This window comes from Triturus cristatus, chromosome 4_2 (assembly GCF_964204655.1).
Source record: "Triturus cristatus chromosome 4_2, aTriCri1.1, whole genome shotgun sequence".
NCBI lineage: Eukaryota > Metazoa > Chordata > Amphibia > Caudata > Salamandridae > Triturus > Triturus cristatus.
This window is the reverse complement of record NC_140586.1, coordinates 943,025,131-943,041,290: the sequence shown is the minus strand read 5'-3', so window position 1 is coordinate 943,041,290 and position 16,160 is coordinate 943,025,131. Positions and strand designations below refer to the sequence as shown.

At 45.2% G+C, this 16,160-nt stretch overlaps 1 protein-coding gene across 2 annotated transcripts in view; it reads left to right on the top strand.

Moving 5' to 3' along the window:
* Positions 1-15,520, top strand: part of LOC146839017 (protein arginine N-methyltransferase 5-like) — a 162,385-nt gene extending 146,865 nt beyond the window's left edge. For both annotated transcript variants that reach the window (XM_085603051.1, XM_085603052.1), the window contains 5 exons: positions 12,788-12,897; positions 13,148-13,241; positions 13,447-13,563; positions 13,758-13,822; positions 14,128-15,520. In XM_085603051.1, coding sequence (XP_085459177.1) covers positions 12,788-12,897; positions 13,148-13,241; positions 13,447-13,563; positions 13,758-13,822; positions 14,128-14,280 — 539 coding nt within the window. In that variant the 3' untranslated portion in view covers positions 14,281-15,520. The remainder of the gene's footprint in view (positions 1-12,787; positions 12,898-13,147; positions 13,242-13,446; positions 13,564-13,757; positions 13,823-14,127) is intronic.
* Positions 15,521-16,160: the final 640 nt, after the last annotated feature.

Genomic DNA, 16,160 nt, shown 5'->3' with positions numbered 1-16,160 from the left:
TTGGAAGATGAGGAGACAGCCTTGCCACCTGATCCTAATAGCCCCGCGCTGGCCACGGCAAGCGTGGTTCTCAGAACTGCTCCTCCTGTCCCAATGCCAGCCAATCCTCCTGCAACATCGGACGGATCTGCTTACCATGAGCGAAGGGAGAATTTGTCATCCAAATCCCTCCTCACTGAGCTTATCAGCATGGAACCTGAACACCATGAGTTCGCCCACCTAGACATCCCCCAGGATTGTAGGGATATTTTGGCCCAGGCAAGAGCACCTTCTACAATCAGGACGTACAAGTTTAAATGGAAACGATTCTGCCATTGGTGTGCTGCTAACGGAGTTCATCCGATACATTCCACGGCAGAGCAATTGCTACCATTCTTCTTGCACCTAGCCAGTTCTGGACTGTCGCATGCAACCCTAAGGGTTTTTCTAGCAGCCATTTCCCGTTTCCGGCAAGATGGATCAAGTTCCCTTTGTTCCTCAAGAATAATCCGCCAATTCTTTAAGGGCCTATTCCGGAAATTTCCGCCAGTTCGGCGTCCTCCTCCGTTGTGGCACCTCAACGTTGTGTTGGCACAATTGATGAGACCTCCGTTTGAGCCCATTCACAAGGCCGACCTAAAATATCTCACTTGGAAAGTAGCTCTACTTCTGGCACTAACGTCTTCTCGTCGTGTCAGTGACATCCATGCTTTTACCATCAAACCTCCGTTCCTGCAGTTCAAACCGGATGCTGCAGTGTTACGCACCAATCCATCATTTCTACCCAAGGTGCCTACTGACTTTCACATTAATGAGCCAGTAATATTAAAGACCTTTTTTGCCAATCCTCAGACACCTGCAGAACAAAGATTACATTCTTTGGACGTCAAGCGGTGTCTTAAGTTCTACATCAGTAAGACAGCTTCTTTCAGGAAATCCGATCAACTTTTTATAGCTTATGGACGCTGTCATAAAGGACGTCAGGTTACTAAACCAACGATTGCACGCTGGATCTCGGCAGCTATTGTCTTCTGCCACCAAAGGGCAAATAAACCTCTGCAGTCTCCAGTGAGGGCACACTCCACTAGGGCAGTGTCATCATCTACTGCCTTATTTGCTGGAGTATCTTTGCAACACATCTGCAGAGCAGCTACGTGGTCGACCAGACACACGTTTACTAAGCACTACTGCTTGGCAACTTTAAGCGAGGAGGATGCTGCGGTGGGACAGGCAGTGCTGCGCAATCTTTTTAAGTAAGGTGAGCCTCTTCCACCCGCCTCCATATTGTTTCCATATATATTATGCATTTACAATGTTACAGTTGTTCAATACTGTTTTTATGCATAAGAAGATTGATTATCTATATATGTTGAATCTATTTGGCATGGAAACAATAGTGATTGTTACTGCTAGCTATTCTATATTCAAGCATGTGAATCTATGAAAGACACCCTAATACTGGAGAAGAACAATTGTTACTTACCTGTAAACAGGTGGTTCTCCAGTATTGGTGTCTTTCATAGATTCACATGCGACCCTCCCTCCTCCCTTCAGAGGCTCTCTTCTCCTCATGCACTTTACAGTCACTCTTGTGCTACGAAAATCTGAGGTGAGAAGCTCTGAGGAGAAGGTTCTAGAGAGGGGCTGACGCCTGATTGGCTGGAGTTCGGACTTACATAATGACAGAGATAGACTACAAAGGTCTTTTGTCTCTCTCCATTGTATTCCTATGGAGTTTTTCTCTTATAGGTACACTATGTGTGTTTTACACCTATATGCACTAATTTATGATTACTTATGTATATATTTTACTATATATATATATATATGTATATATTGCTATTTTATTTACCGTGGGACTCCCACTCCGACGACGGGGAATATTCAAGCATGTGAATCTATGAAAGACACCAATACTGGAGAACCACCTGTTTACAGGTAAGTAACAATTGTTCTTCCACATGAATCAAACTATTGAACTGCCCGTTTTCTTTCAGAACCCACATAATGTCGCTGAAAGAATGCTCCATACACTAGATGTCAAAAGAGCCCTCATGTACTATATAGACAGAACTAAAGACTTTAGGAAGACAAAACAACTTTTCGTTGCCTTTTCTCCACAACACAAAGGCAACGCCATCTCCAAAGCAGGTATAGCCAGATGGATCGTTAAATGTATTCAAATTTGCTATCAAAAGGCTAAACGCACTTTAACGATTCCCCCACGAGCCCACTCAACACGTAAGTTAGGGGCGTCCATGGCTTTCCTGGGAAACATTCCTTTACAGGATATATGTAGAGCAGCCACATGGTCCACTATACATACATTTACCAAACACTATTGTGTAGATGTACACTCAAAACAGCAGGCAGCTGTAGGACAGGCTGTTCTCAAAACTCTTTTTCGGACCGCTGCAGCTGGCACTGGTGGCCGCCGCTAATAGGAGGTACTGCTATGTATTCTATGCACAGATATGAATTCAGCAGCCCACATGCCTCGAACTGAATATGCTACTTAACAGTATGCATCTGTTCTTGGCATGTAGGGCTGCTGACATTCATATCGCCCACCCTCCTCCCCGGCGCCTGTAGCAGCTGCAGCTCTCAGAATTACTGTATAGCATGGTCATCACTTTCTGTATATACTCCATCACTGCCACAATGGCGAAAAACAATCTGAGGATGGAGAGGATGCCCATGCGCACTGTGGTCCAGGGGAGGAGTCACCTATCTCAGGATACTTCGAAGACTCTTCCAGGACAACAACGTGCAAACATCCGGACCCAACACTAGGCGGCGATCTATGCACAGATATGAATGTCAGCAGCCCTACATGCCAAGAACAGATGCATACTGGTAAGTAGCATATTCACACTCCTTTACTACATAGACAGAACAAAACCTTTCGTAAAACAAAACAACCTTTTGTATCCTTCTCACCACCACATAAAGGCAATCCCATATCAAAATCTGGCATTGCAAGGTGGATTGTCAAATGTATACAAAGTTGGTATCACAAACCAAAACGTACCCTATCTATTCCCCCTAAAGCCCACTCTACCCGAAAGATAGGGGCTTCAGTGGCATTTTTAGGGAACATTCCCCAAGATGACATCTGCAAAGCAGCTACATGGTCTACACCGCACACATTCACAAAACACTATTGTGTAGATGTACAGGCAAAACAACAAGCTAATGTGGGCCAGGCTGTACTCAAAACATTATTTCAAACTACTGCAACAGACACTGGTGGTCGCCGCTAAGGAGGAGTACTGCTATGCAATCTATGCACAGTGTGTGATCTACAGCTCCTATGCCTCGAACGGAAATTGCTACTTACCAGTATGCATCTGTTCTTGGCATGTAGAGCTGTAGATCCACACACGCCCACCCACCTCCCCGGCTACCTTTATCCGTTCCAGTATTATATTATTTAGATACAACATACATGGACATCTATTTCTTAAACGCCATCATTTCCCTTCTTGGCTAAAAAACAAAACAATCTGATGATGGAGTCGATGCCCATGCGCACTATTGTCCAAAGGAGCAGCCACCTATCCCGTGACTTTCAAAGACTTTCCAGGACAAAGAAAGTACAAACATCTGGGCCCAACACAAGATGGCGATCTATGCGCAGTGTGTGGATCTACAGCTCTACATGCCAAGAACAAATGCATACCTGTAAGTAGCATTTTCCTTGTTGTACGAACTCAGCCAGACGTTCATGGCACTAGAAACTTGCTTTTCACCTAGACACTTGAGAAGAGGCAGCAAAAAAGTAGACTTTTCTTTTGGTACATAGCTGCTGATGCCAATGAGCTGAACACAAATGTAGAGCACTGTACAGGGACATTTTGATAGAGTTCTGTGGACCTGATGCTCTTTCTTTCTGTTGGGGAGTATTTACCAGATTATGTGGAGTGAAACCTCCATTCTAATACTTATTGCGTATGAGCTGATTAGTGTCTTCCCCCTCCTTTATAGTTTGTTTTGAGAGGGTGATTTCTCCAACTCGATGTTCCTGTGAGTAGCCTAGGAAATAATTTACTGATTCTGTGTCCTGATAGCATTTCTTTAATCTACTTTCTGTTCATACATGTGCAAATTACATGTGCAAATTACACCATGTAGTGATGGTTTTACTGATATTTATTCGTTTCTTTCATGACCAATTGCATATGCACAGTCATCCGTCAACTTGCTGCTACCCCCCCCTTACACACACGCACACCTGTCATTCACGGAGGAAGTCATGTGACCCGGAAATCAAAAAGCAGCATTTTATTTTGAGTGGCAAATAGTTGGTTAACTTTACAGGCCCCAATACAAGCTTCGCTACCCCATTACTATCCGCAAACACACCAACACACCTGCTGGCTTTTTCCTCCTCCTCTCACCCTCATAATGCTTGCAATAGAATAGGTCATCTGTCATAAGAGGGACTTGCAACGAACAGTACTAATACTTGTGCTTATCCAGTATTGGGGTATCTTTAATTGATTCACATGCCTGAATCATTCCCAGACGCCGAGGCGGGAGTCCCACGGTAAATTACAAAAGTAGTGCCATAAGTAAATAACAGTAGTAGGCTAAAAGAAAAAGGCCTGAGGCCTAAATCTTAGAAGCCTATCTGCATCATTTTAGTAAAAAGAACCTAAAGTTCGCTCCAACCAATCCGCTACCAGCACCCTCTAAGCAGAGTCAGTTATCCTCAGATTTTCACCGCACGTCGTGTGGAAGGGAGTTTCCCTGAGTGGCTGCTCAGTTCTACACTTCATCTTTTCAGGATGTCTGACAAGAAAGCTCTCTCTAAGCCCTGCAGGACCTCTGATAAGAAAAGGGTCCATGTTGATGACCAACATAAGGACTGCATTTACTGTCTTTATCCTAAGCATGTTGCGAAGGATTGTAAGATTTGCTGTACTTTCCCTACTAAGGCTCTTCGGGATAGAGAGGCAAGACTGCTTTTATGGCTTAAATCTTCCTCGGCTGAGGAGGTTGACGGAGCCTCAACTTCTAGCAAAAGAGCTAGATCCCATGACAGCTCTTCAAGTGAGGGAAGAAAACATCATAAAACTTCCCATGATGTATCTGACAATTCACAGGTCACCTAAACTTTCCTCTGGGTCAACGCTGTCTACACCCTCTACATCGGTCAAGGAATCTAAGAGGCTGTCTACGTCAAAAACGGTAAGTAAAAGTCAGGTTAAATCTCTCACGTTGACTCCATCGTTGACGTTTTCTGTGACTTCTTCTGCCTCTTCGTCGACTGTTACCGTCTCGACGACTACCATTACTTCGCCTATATTGTCTACTAGGATATCTATCGCATGCAAGAAGCCTGTTCTGGAAGAATCGTCTGACTTCCTCGTCGACGTAGTCTGTCAACGTCGAACCAGTCGAAGGTTCCGTCAGCGAAGCCTCCACTGTCGTCGAAGGTACGGTTGTCTATGAAGTCTAGTCGTCGACGTCTGCCTCGTCGACTGTTCTCTTCCAGGGGATCCTCATCAATAGTCATAAGCACATGAATATTCCCGACCATGCGCGGGACCCCGGAAACGTACAACGTGTGTGTGTGTGTGTGTGTGTGTGTGTATATATATATCAGCCTTCCTTAGCAATGTTGTAAGAAATTCCCCTGTATATAAATACACTCCAATAAAAGCAGGGAGAAAATGCACATTTGAAAACTGCTTTAATAAAACAGCAGAAATCACCATCTTACAAGGGAAGAATGAGAAAACATTGTCAGCACATAGGCTGTATTGCATAAAAACCTCACTGTAGAAAGCTGAAAAGCTAACCCACAGAAACGCACAAACTGGCACTGTGCCTTTAGGGCAGCCATGACCCCTAGCTTCCTATCATGCCTCAGGGGTGGCAGTTAGGTCAGTTCTTTGCGGAGATCCGCAGACCATAGCACAAAGAGTGGATATGTATCTTGTTCACTTGCCCGGGGAGGCGGGTGAGTTGCTTATGACTTTGATGAGGATACCCCTGGAAGAGAACTAGGATTACAGGTTAGTAACTTATCCTGCTCTTCCAGGGGATCATCATCAATAGTCATAAGCACATGAATAGAATAACAAGCCCATCCCCTCATCCTGTGGGCAAGTAACCATAGTACAATCAAGATCCAAAGGTAACAGAAAGCATAAAGACTCGAAAACCAGTTAACATTGGGACAGATTCCTCAAGGAGGCCTGGCCGACTTGGGTATCCGCTCTGGAGTCAGAATCCAGACAGTAATGCCTGGTAAATGTATGGACCGATTTCCATGTTGCAGCCTCGCAAATCTCGGCCATGGGTACATTGTGTAAGAATGCAACCGTAGCAGCCTTGCCCCTAGTAGAATGAGCTTTGGGGGAGGCTAACGGAGGCTTGTTCGCTATTTGGTAGGCCAACTTTATACAAGACACTATCCATCTTGAAATGGATCTTTTAGAAGCTGGAAAGCCTGTTCCGACAGAGCCGTAGTTTACAAACAATTGCTCAGCTTTTTGTATGGACTTTGTTCCCTCCAAATAGAATTTGAGAACCCTCATTAGGTCTAATGAATGCAGAGACCTTTCTGACGAAGAGCCCGTCAACGACTTTACCAACGCAATCTCAGTTATCAACAATGGTACTTTTGCCTTCACAATCAACACCCATAACATCTGCATCTTTTCAAAGACAAGATTACAGTAAAATATCTCAGTTTTTGCTGTCTCACCTTTTGAAACTTATGTTGACTATGAGGACGAAAACGATGAGGGACCATTTGGCCCAGCTCACCATCCTTCTGAGCTTAATATCAGTCAGTGTCAAGACGATGATGACGACGAATACCAGGAGCACTATTATCAAGAAGAACGTATGGTTCCATACCATAGATTGTCTCAAAGGGAGTCGCGCCAGAAGGACATGAGCCACCTCCCTCCTATGCTCATACAGGACCTCCAGGCCATGCTGGCGGATTACCGTCAAAGGTTTCCCCACAAAGGCTGTCCCAAAAAGTCAACCTCCACCAGCGGGGATCCCCTGATCCGTTACCTCATTCTGAGGTTCCTGTTTCGCCGGCTGAGCTTTCAGGTCCATCTGAGGACGTGCTCCATGACGCTACATCTTCTGAAGAGGAGGTTGAAGAGGGTGAGTTACCAGACAATACTAATGTTACAGATCCCTGGGACGAATATTTTCTACCGATGCCTTCTCCACCCCTTCCTTCTGATTCTCCCCTGAGGACATCGGGGGCTTTCATAATTTGATGCAGCGAGCAGCATCTAGATTCCAGTTGCCTGTTACAGTAGAGCAGACAGACTGCTTTTTGCATGATTTCAAGGAGGAGTCAAGGAAGATCATGAGAGCTGTTCCTATCATTGATTATATCTGGAATGAAGGGGTTAAGATCCTGGAGAAACCTGCTTCTATTCCGGCTGTACTTCCTCGCATTGAGAAAGTACTGTGCTCCTTCTAACAGTCCATCTTGTCTGATTGGTCATCCATGACCAGATTCAGTAATTTCTCAAGCCGCCCAACAACGAACCATTAATCTTTCGACGTCTATAACCTTATAGGTAAAAACAATTCAACTATGGCAGCGGCTTCTATTAAAGCTGCGAATTCTCTGGCAATAATCAGTCGCTATGACCGTCAGATGTGGTAAGATATGGCGGGACTTATTGGCCTCATTCCTGAAGACCGTAGGCAAGACGCAAGGAAGATTCTGTTGGAAGGAGAACGAGCCACCTCTGAAATCATAGGTTGCACGCTGGACATTACGAACACCAACTTTCGTCAGCTTGCCGGTGCTGCAGTGCTTAGACGCCAGGGATGGCTTAAAGCCACAACTTTCAGGCCAGAAGTGCACAAAAATTTTAGACCTGGCCTATGATGTAGTGTCTTTATTTGGAAAACACATTGATGAGGCTCTTTTTACTATCAAAACTGATACGGATACCGCTAGATCATTAGGCGCCCTTAAATACAGGCGCTGATTATCTTTCAGAGGTGCAAGAGGACGTGGTTTTGCTTCAAGAGGAGGATACCAAAACCAACAAAATAGGCAGTAACAATGGCAGTATAGACAGCCTCGCAGCCAGTCATCATACCGCCGATCCTCTTCGTCTGGTTTCTCCCGTCAGGGTGGTCGAAATCTATCACAGAATCTAGGTCTAGATACCAACAGGAAACCATGATCTATGCAGGGCAAGTGGCAGGAAATTACCTCAGACCGATGGATTTTAGACCTAGAAACCAACAGCCACACCTTGGAATTCATCAAACAGCCACCTACTACTCCGCCCAGGGGTCCCCCTCGTCTTCACTTAATGTTCAAAGAAGACTTAACGATACTCCTCAAGAACGCAATAGAGAAGGTTCCATCATCTCAAAGAGGAACCGGTTTCTACTCTCGTTTCTTCCTCATCAAGAAGTAGTCCGAGGAATGGAGACCGATTCTGGACCTCCGCAAGCTCAACAAATTCCTCAAAAAGCAAAGTTTCGGATGGTCACACTTCCGAGATCTTGAGCTGTCTAAATGAAGGAAATTTTATGGGTTCTCTGGATATGGAAGATGCGTATTTCCACATCCCTATCCATCCCAAACATCGCAAATACCTTCGCTGCACAGAGGCTGGCGCCCACTATCAGTTCAAGGTGCTCCCGTTTGGGCTGAAATCGGCCCTAAGAATCTTCACAAAGTGCTTGGCACCAGTGGCAGCGACATTGAGATCTCGAGGAATACAGGTGTTCTCTTATTTTGACGATTGGCTGATCAAAGGTCCTTCAGAACAAGCAGCCAAGGATGCCACAACAGCATGTCTCAATCTCTTCTCTGCTCTGGGGCTGACTCTCAACGAGAGCAAATCACAGTTGCGTCCACTACAAGTCATTCCTTTTCTCAGGGCAATGCTAGACATGGTCCAGTGCAAAGCATTCTTGTCACACGATCGTCCAATGTATCTCCAAAAATTAGCAATTTCAATCTCAAGAAGGTCCGTTTCTGTCCGGATGTTTGCTTCACTTCTGGCGATGTGCTCCCCTCGATAAATCTCATACCCTTAGCATGACTCAAAAGGAGACCTCTTAAGGAGGAATTACATCTTCAATGGCAACAAGCCGTGGGCTCGTTCCATTCCATCAGGGTCACGTCGTGTATGATAGATTCTCTTCATTGGTGGTCTCAGACTGTGAATTTGGCCCACGGTCTCACATTCCTACCAACCATTCCAGACTTTGTTTTAACAACCGATGCCTCCATGGAGGGATGGGGAGGTCATCTGCAAGATTTGCAAATTCAAGGAAAATGGTCTCAAGTACACAAACAGCATATCACCAGTCTGGAGCTCCGCGCCATCTTTCTTTCGCTGTAAGCGTTCGTCCCAAGGATCGCAGGTTCCTCAGTGCTGGTCCGTACCGACAATACGACCAGCATGTATTACATCAACAAACAAGGAGGAACAAAGTTGGTTACGCTCTCGCAGGAAGCTAGAATTGTGGGAGTGGGTCACATTCCACAAAATAACTCAGAGCAGAACACGTCAGGGGTATCCACAATACTCTGGCGGACCCACTGAGCAGATCTCAGTCGGACTGTCACGAGTGGGAACTGGAAGAGAAGCAGGTTGAACAGTTTTCCAAGCTTGGGGTAAACCAGCACTGGATCTATTCGCAACGAGGGAGAACAAGAAATGCCGATATTATGCCAGCAGGTTCCCTCAACAGGGCTCAAGGGGGAATGCCCTGTCCATGCGATGGTAAGGGATTTGTGCATACGCTTTTCCCCCAATACCTTTGATCCCGAAGGTGATCCGCAAGATGAAGCTGGAGGGTTGCCGTCTAATTCTGATTGCACCCCGTTGGCCAAGACAGTATTGGTTATAGGAACTTCTTCTACTGTCTCAGCTTCACCTCCACTGGGTCTGGCTTGACGTCTTGTTGGGTGTTCACAGAATTATGTGATCTTTGAAGATAACCGCCTAAAGAGACTTTTTCCCTGGCAGACCTAGCTCGGTGTATGGGAACACCTCCCATCCCAGGTATATGAGAGAGAATGAAGTGGGATAACTACACGCCAAGAAGTGAACAAGCATGGAAAAATTATTTCTTACTTCAATCAAGTGTAAGAAACTGGCTCTATATGTATTGCACCAAAGTGAGGTTCAGTGTGTATAGAGTCCAAGGGTCTCCAGAGGTTTGGCAGAGGTTAAAGTTAGATATAACCTTACTCTCTAAAGTGGTAGCTTGGTCGGGCAGTAAGGCAGTATCAGAGGACAGTGTTGCATTTGATGTACACACTCGGTCAGCAAATGAATTCACATACTCGAGTCTGCACTCTAGGCCAAGTGTTTTTGTATAAAAAAATATACTGTTATTTTATTAAAACCAAGCAAGCCTGATACAGGTAAGCATTCAGTTCTTTTCAGTAATAAGTTACTTGTTGTCAACCGTCATAAAAAGCAATGAAGATTGTACTTTATTTGATTTACAGGGGATGTAGTAGGTTGCAATACTTAGTAAATGCAGTACATTGAAATGAATGGCTTTTTAAAGTAAATGCATGTAAAATTACGTTTGCGTTACTTTTGGAATCCAATGCTGGACTCCTAGGTTCAGCACTGGGACATTTACTTAAAACAGGTAAGTAACTCCGTTTTTGTAGTTTGTACGATTTTTAAAGAATATTCTTGTATTTCAAAAGTTGACACTTAAAAACTTTTTCACAAAAAACTACCAAAGTTATCCTATGGAAGGAAATTCAATTCACAGGTAAGTTACTTTTCTTACTCAGTGCTGGACACCTAGGTTCAGCACTGGTACCTTTCCTGCAAACAGTTGAGAACATTCGGTTAGGTTATTAGTGCGATTTTTAAAGAATATTCTTAGTTTTCAAAAGTCGACACTTAAAAACTTTTTGGGAGAAAGTGTCAATGTTATCCTATGAGGAAAATCTGGTACAAGACTCAGGAGGGGGTGGGGGATAGAGGGGGGGCATTAGGGTGGCGGGGTGCAGAGTGGTGAGGCCCAATGTTATCCTATGGAGGATAGTGGGGCTCTGGTTGGTGGCTGCTGGGAAGCAGGCCACAGGGTTGTGGGAGCCAAGCTCCTAGGGTTTAGGTCAGGGCAAATAGGGAACCAAGTAGGCACAAAGTGCACCCTCAGCGGCACTGGGGCGGCCGGGTGCAGAGTGCTGTTTGGCGTCGGGTGCCCTGTTTTCAATAGGGATTTTCGGTTTTGGTTTTCAGCTGCAGGCTCGGTCCTAGAAGACCAAAGCTGGGCAGGTAAGTTGGAGGGCTCGATGACGTAGGTGCACCTCTGGTTCTTTTCTCCAGGGAGCAGGGCGACTGGATGCAGGGGTGTCTTTCAAGGTCTGATTTCACCTTACGGGGCCACTCGCGCTGGGTGGGTCTCTGTGCAGAGGCTGCAGGCGACGTCAGGGAGTCCTGGAGGGGTCAACCCACGGTGGACTCGGACTCTGGAATGCTGGGGGACCTCGCTGTGACCAGTGGGCCACTCTAACTCGGGCCATAGGTGACGTGTACAGTGGTAGTTCCAGACATAGTTTTTTTTTTTGTTCTCCGCAGGCTCAGTCTGTTTTTGGAGTTTCTTTTGAACAGGGCTGCTATTCACAGGAGAGCTGGTCTTTGTTGAAGGCAGTCAGTCCTCCCAGGGGTTCTGGAGGTCGCTAGCTGCAGGACAAGACTATTTTTGGCGCAGGATCTCTGGCAGGATCTCTGGCAACTGCAGACTGGCTGTGAGGGCTGGGGCCAAGTCAGTTGTTCTCTGCAGTCTCCTATGCTGGGTGTCGTCTTTCGTCCTTTTTCTTAGGTTGCCGGAATCTGCCTTCTTGATTTAGGGCTGCCCCTAAATACTGAATTTAGGGGGCGTTTTAGGGGTCTTGAGGTCAGTAGCCAATCAAAGCCCGTCGCTCAAGTTAGGGTCTTAAAGACAACTACTACACGAGGCATCTGGGATATAGTTCTATATTAGAACATGCTGCGCAACTTGACTAAAAGTCAATGGAAAAATTCAAATATGAAACGACAAGGGTTAACCTCGTGATAGTGTTTTTTACTTTAATACCTATTGCATAGCAGTGAAGTCTGCTGTGCAAAATAAAAAAGTAAAGGGAAACCAGCATTGGCATAGCCAATAGGTCTCGCCTTTGGGACCTTATAAGTGTTTAGTTATCCAGCACAATATTGTTGGTGCGACATCAACTTTTGCATGGCTAAAGGTAGGTTTATTGTAGTGGAAGGAAATCTACCTGAGCAGGGCAGTGATAGTGATTAGTCCCCTAGTCAACCAATTTTCCAGCAGGGACCCAGGGGAATGAAAGGCAGGTATGTTGTTGCATTCTTAATGGATGAAAAAGCAACTTGCAAGAGATACCAGATTTTATGCTGAGCTGCATATATTATCCACAATAGGCAAGTTATTATCCAGCTGTCATTTGGTCATCCGTGTACTCTACGCCACAATCTTGGGAAGGCAGGGTTTCAAGTTGGAGTGAACTGACTAGATTTTTAAATCAGAAGGGTCTTTAGGCAGCCTCTCTAACTGTAGGTCACATACGTCTGTAACTAGGCACAACCAAATACCTGCCACCAATCCTCTCCATATCCTCCACTATTGGTGGAGGTACATTATGGGTCTACGTTTTTACCAAAATTCTTCAGTTGAGCCCACTGTGGAAAATATACGGGAGTCCACAATGCGTGTAATGATGGCACCGCTTTTTCAAGCAATATTATCTGTTTCTTTAGGGTGCAGTTGTGGAGTTGAATATAATTCTTAAGTGGCAAATGTTATTGTTTTGTAGAGGATGGCGTTAGCATCCCCAGCGAGTACACATCGTTCTTGGCACCCATCTCCTCGTCGAAGCTGTACAACGAGGTGCGAGCGTGTCGAGAGAAAGACCGAGACCCTGAGGTGAGAAAAGAAGCTCTTAGCCTCTTGCGGATCTTACATCCAACTTTGTATAGATGTCCATTAAAGAGGCGGTGTTGATTTTCAATACCTGCAATATGTTTTACCTTACCATCACACAACAGATACCTGAAATGGAGATACACAGTGCAAAAAGTTGTTGCTGCCTTCTCTTGTGTTTGGAGGCTGAAGGAGTTGTGTGTGTGTGTGTGTGTGTGTGATCTAATGTCGGACTGGGTTTTGTCTTTGACAGGCTCAATTTGAGATGCCATATGTTGTGCGGCTGCACAATTTTCACCAGCTGGCTGATCCTCTGCCTTGCTTTACTTTCTGCCACCCTAACAAAGGTCAGTTGTATGTTCATTCAGTTTTTCTAGAGACTGGTTTTAGTCCCTTCTATTTTTTACTTCCCTCTCTCCTGAAATAATACTGATCTGTTTTGCCACCCAGCAGACTTTTCTACATTGAGGCTGTAATTAATTAGCTTCCTCCACAGTCGTTTTGCTCATGTTTTCCTCTAATCTCCTCCTTCCTTAATGACTACATCTCTAGATGCAGTTCTAGACAACAATCGGTTCAAGGCGCTTGAGTATTCCGTGGAGCTCAACACTGTCCTGCATGGCTTCTCTGGCTATTTTGAGACCGTTTTGTACAAGGATGTCACCCTCAGTAAGTATGGCCTTGCGCAGCTATGGTTGGGAAGAGTTTATGGTTGGGTTTGGTGCCAGCTGATTTGCTTTGCAGAGCTGGCTACGTGGTCGGGTGACATTGGTTGAGTCGGCATCTTGATTTGCATTGTGGTCATTTTCAGTGTTTTGGACTCCTTTTAACAGATATGCCTGTGTCCTTTTCTTATCTTTTAGGTATTCGTCCAGAAACTCATTCCCCGGGGATGTTCTCCTGGTTCCCCATCCTTTTTCCCATTAAGGTAAGGACTCTAATAGTACAATGAAATGTCAAGATAAAGTAATGCATAGGTGGATTTAATATAGAAGACTTGAGGAATGAGAGAAACTTGATTGTAGATCACTGACTTCCCCCTCCTCTACTGTGTGTAAAATCTAGATTATTATTGTTTCAGGACTGTTCCGAGTTTATCAAATCATAGAGGTTTGGAGGTGGGGATGGTCTTCAGTAAAAAGTGTCTGATCTTTGCTTCGTTTTCACAATTTTCACTTAGCTGTTTGTTTGACTAACCTTTGGTGGGGGCTACTCCATCCTCTTTTCTTGCAGCAACCCATCATGCTTTCAAAAGGTGACAAGGTCTGTGTGTGTTTCTGGCGCTGCAACAACTCTAAGAAGGTGTGGTACGAGTGGGCAGTTACTTCGCCTTCCTGTTCTGCTATCCACAATCCAACTGGACGCTCTTACACCATTGGTCTGTAGTGCATGTACTCTGCCTGCCCAAAATTCAAATGGCGCCACGGATCTCAACTCTAGTGCAAAAGCAGTCATGCCGGGATCTTCTGTTTTAAACCCCAGCTGTGGATTTAACTGCACCAGGTCCGATCCTTCCTGATCAATTCACTGGGCCCATCTTCTCATAAATGCTTGAGGTGCACTGTTGGCAGAACATCCCATGAACCTATTTTGAAACTTGCCTACTAACAGAATGTTAGACATATGTGGTGGATACAATTGAACTGGTTACGGTTTTCTTGGGAACTACCAGCAGAAAGATTTTGTAGCGGTCTAACCCTCCTCTGAGCACAATGATGACCCTTGTAATTATTGCAATGCACCCTCCCAAAGCGTGCTTCGTTTTGTAACTGCTGTACCTCCTGTCGTAGAGACTGGGGGCATTAAAGTCACTTTTAAGGAACGAATGCTGAGGGCAGACCTTTCCATTCTTGACATTTATGTGCTAAACAGCGGTACTGCCATTACCACTATGCCACTTTAATTTATTCCAGTAGTATCCTAAAACCTGTACACCATGCACTAGTATGATTTCATCCCTGCGCCCTCCCCTGTAACATTCAGACATTTGCGGTGTCGTAAAGAATACCATTATTTGGTACAGACGCTCAACTATCGCTGTAGTCTTATTGCAGCTCCTGGTACAAGGCAGTTCTAGGTTTCCCCTTTAGCTGGGCCCCCTCCTATGGAAGTGCTGGGGGGGCATCAGGTGCTGGTTGCAGCGGGGGCGGTAGGGTAGTGGGGACATTGCTCATATTCACCCAAGCTTTATGCTTTGCTTCCTAAGTGGGATAAGCTCAATAGTCTCTGCTGACCTGGACTTCCTCGCCAGTGAGACATTACAATAATGATTATTAAAGGAGACAGAGTAGCTTTAGAGATCCAGATACTCCTCGTGTATCTGTCCGTATCTGTTTGCCTCACTTTCCTGGTGGAAGAGCGGAGTTCTATTTTTGGGTGTCAGGGTGTGGACGCATATCACTGTCTGAATAGGAGAGCTACATTGTTCTTAATATTGTGTGATGGTTTAGTGAGTCTAGTGGAACTGGTATCTACTTCTGGCGCACAGCCTAAAGTCATAGGATGAAAGGGGGTGTTGCCAAAACAGACTATGATGGGATTCTCTAGTGTACAACCATTTTCTCTACTTTTAGGTTCTGATGTACTTGAAGTGTTGGTTCCAAAAATAAAGAATTTTTGCATATGACGTTTGTTCTGTTTTGTGCTCTTTGTCCTTTGTATTTCTATGCATCTGAGAGCACTGCCTTTTAGATTTGTTGGGGGGCAGAAGGGCAATCATATTTAAATCGTTTTTGATGCAAAATGTGCAGGAAGTCCTCTTGCATCTTGGCTATGCATGGCTTTCAGCAACTGGCCTCTCCAATTCAAGCCTTCCCAGATTTCCCTCCCAACAGGGAGAGTGGGAGGCCCAATTGGCACAATTAGCCATGGAGGAAAAGATGCCCTGGCTGATAAACAGCTAGCCTTGGAAGAAAGATCGATCAACATGGGTCTTGATCCCAGAAGCAGTAGTGGCATCAAATGAGAAGGAATGTCTACCAACGGGTCACAGGACCCTCCACTGTCCCAGGATATCGTGCCATTGTTTGGGGTGGGGAACAACATGGACAGATAGTTTGCTGCATATGAGAAGGAATTCAAGATAAGAAAGGTGGGGGCAGAGCACTAGGATCCTTGTTGTGGGACTAATCCCAGTAGTGTCTAGGGATAGGCTGTTCACCCTAGAGGATGTGGCAGAGCCATACCCCCAAATGATGGATGCCCCTATAGCAAAGTTTAGTCTTACCCTAGAGCAGGGTTCTCCAATGTCCGTCCTGGATAGCTAG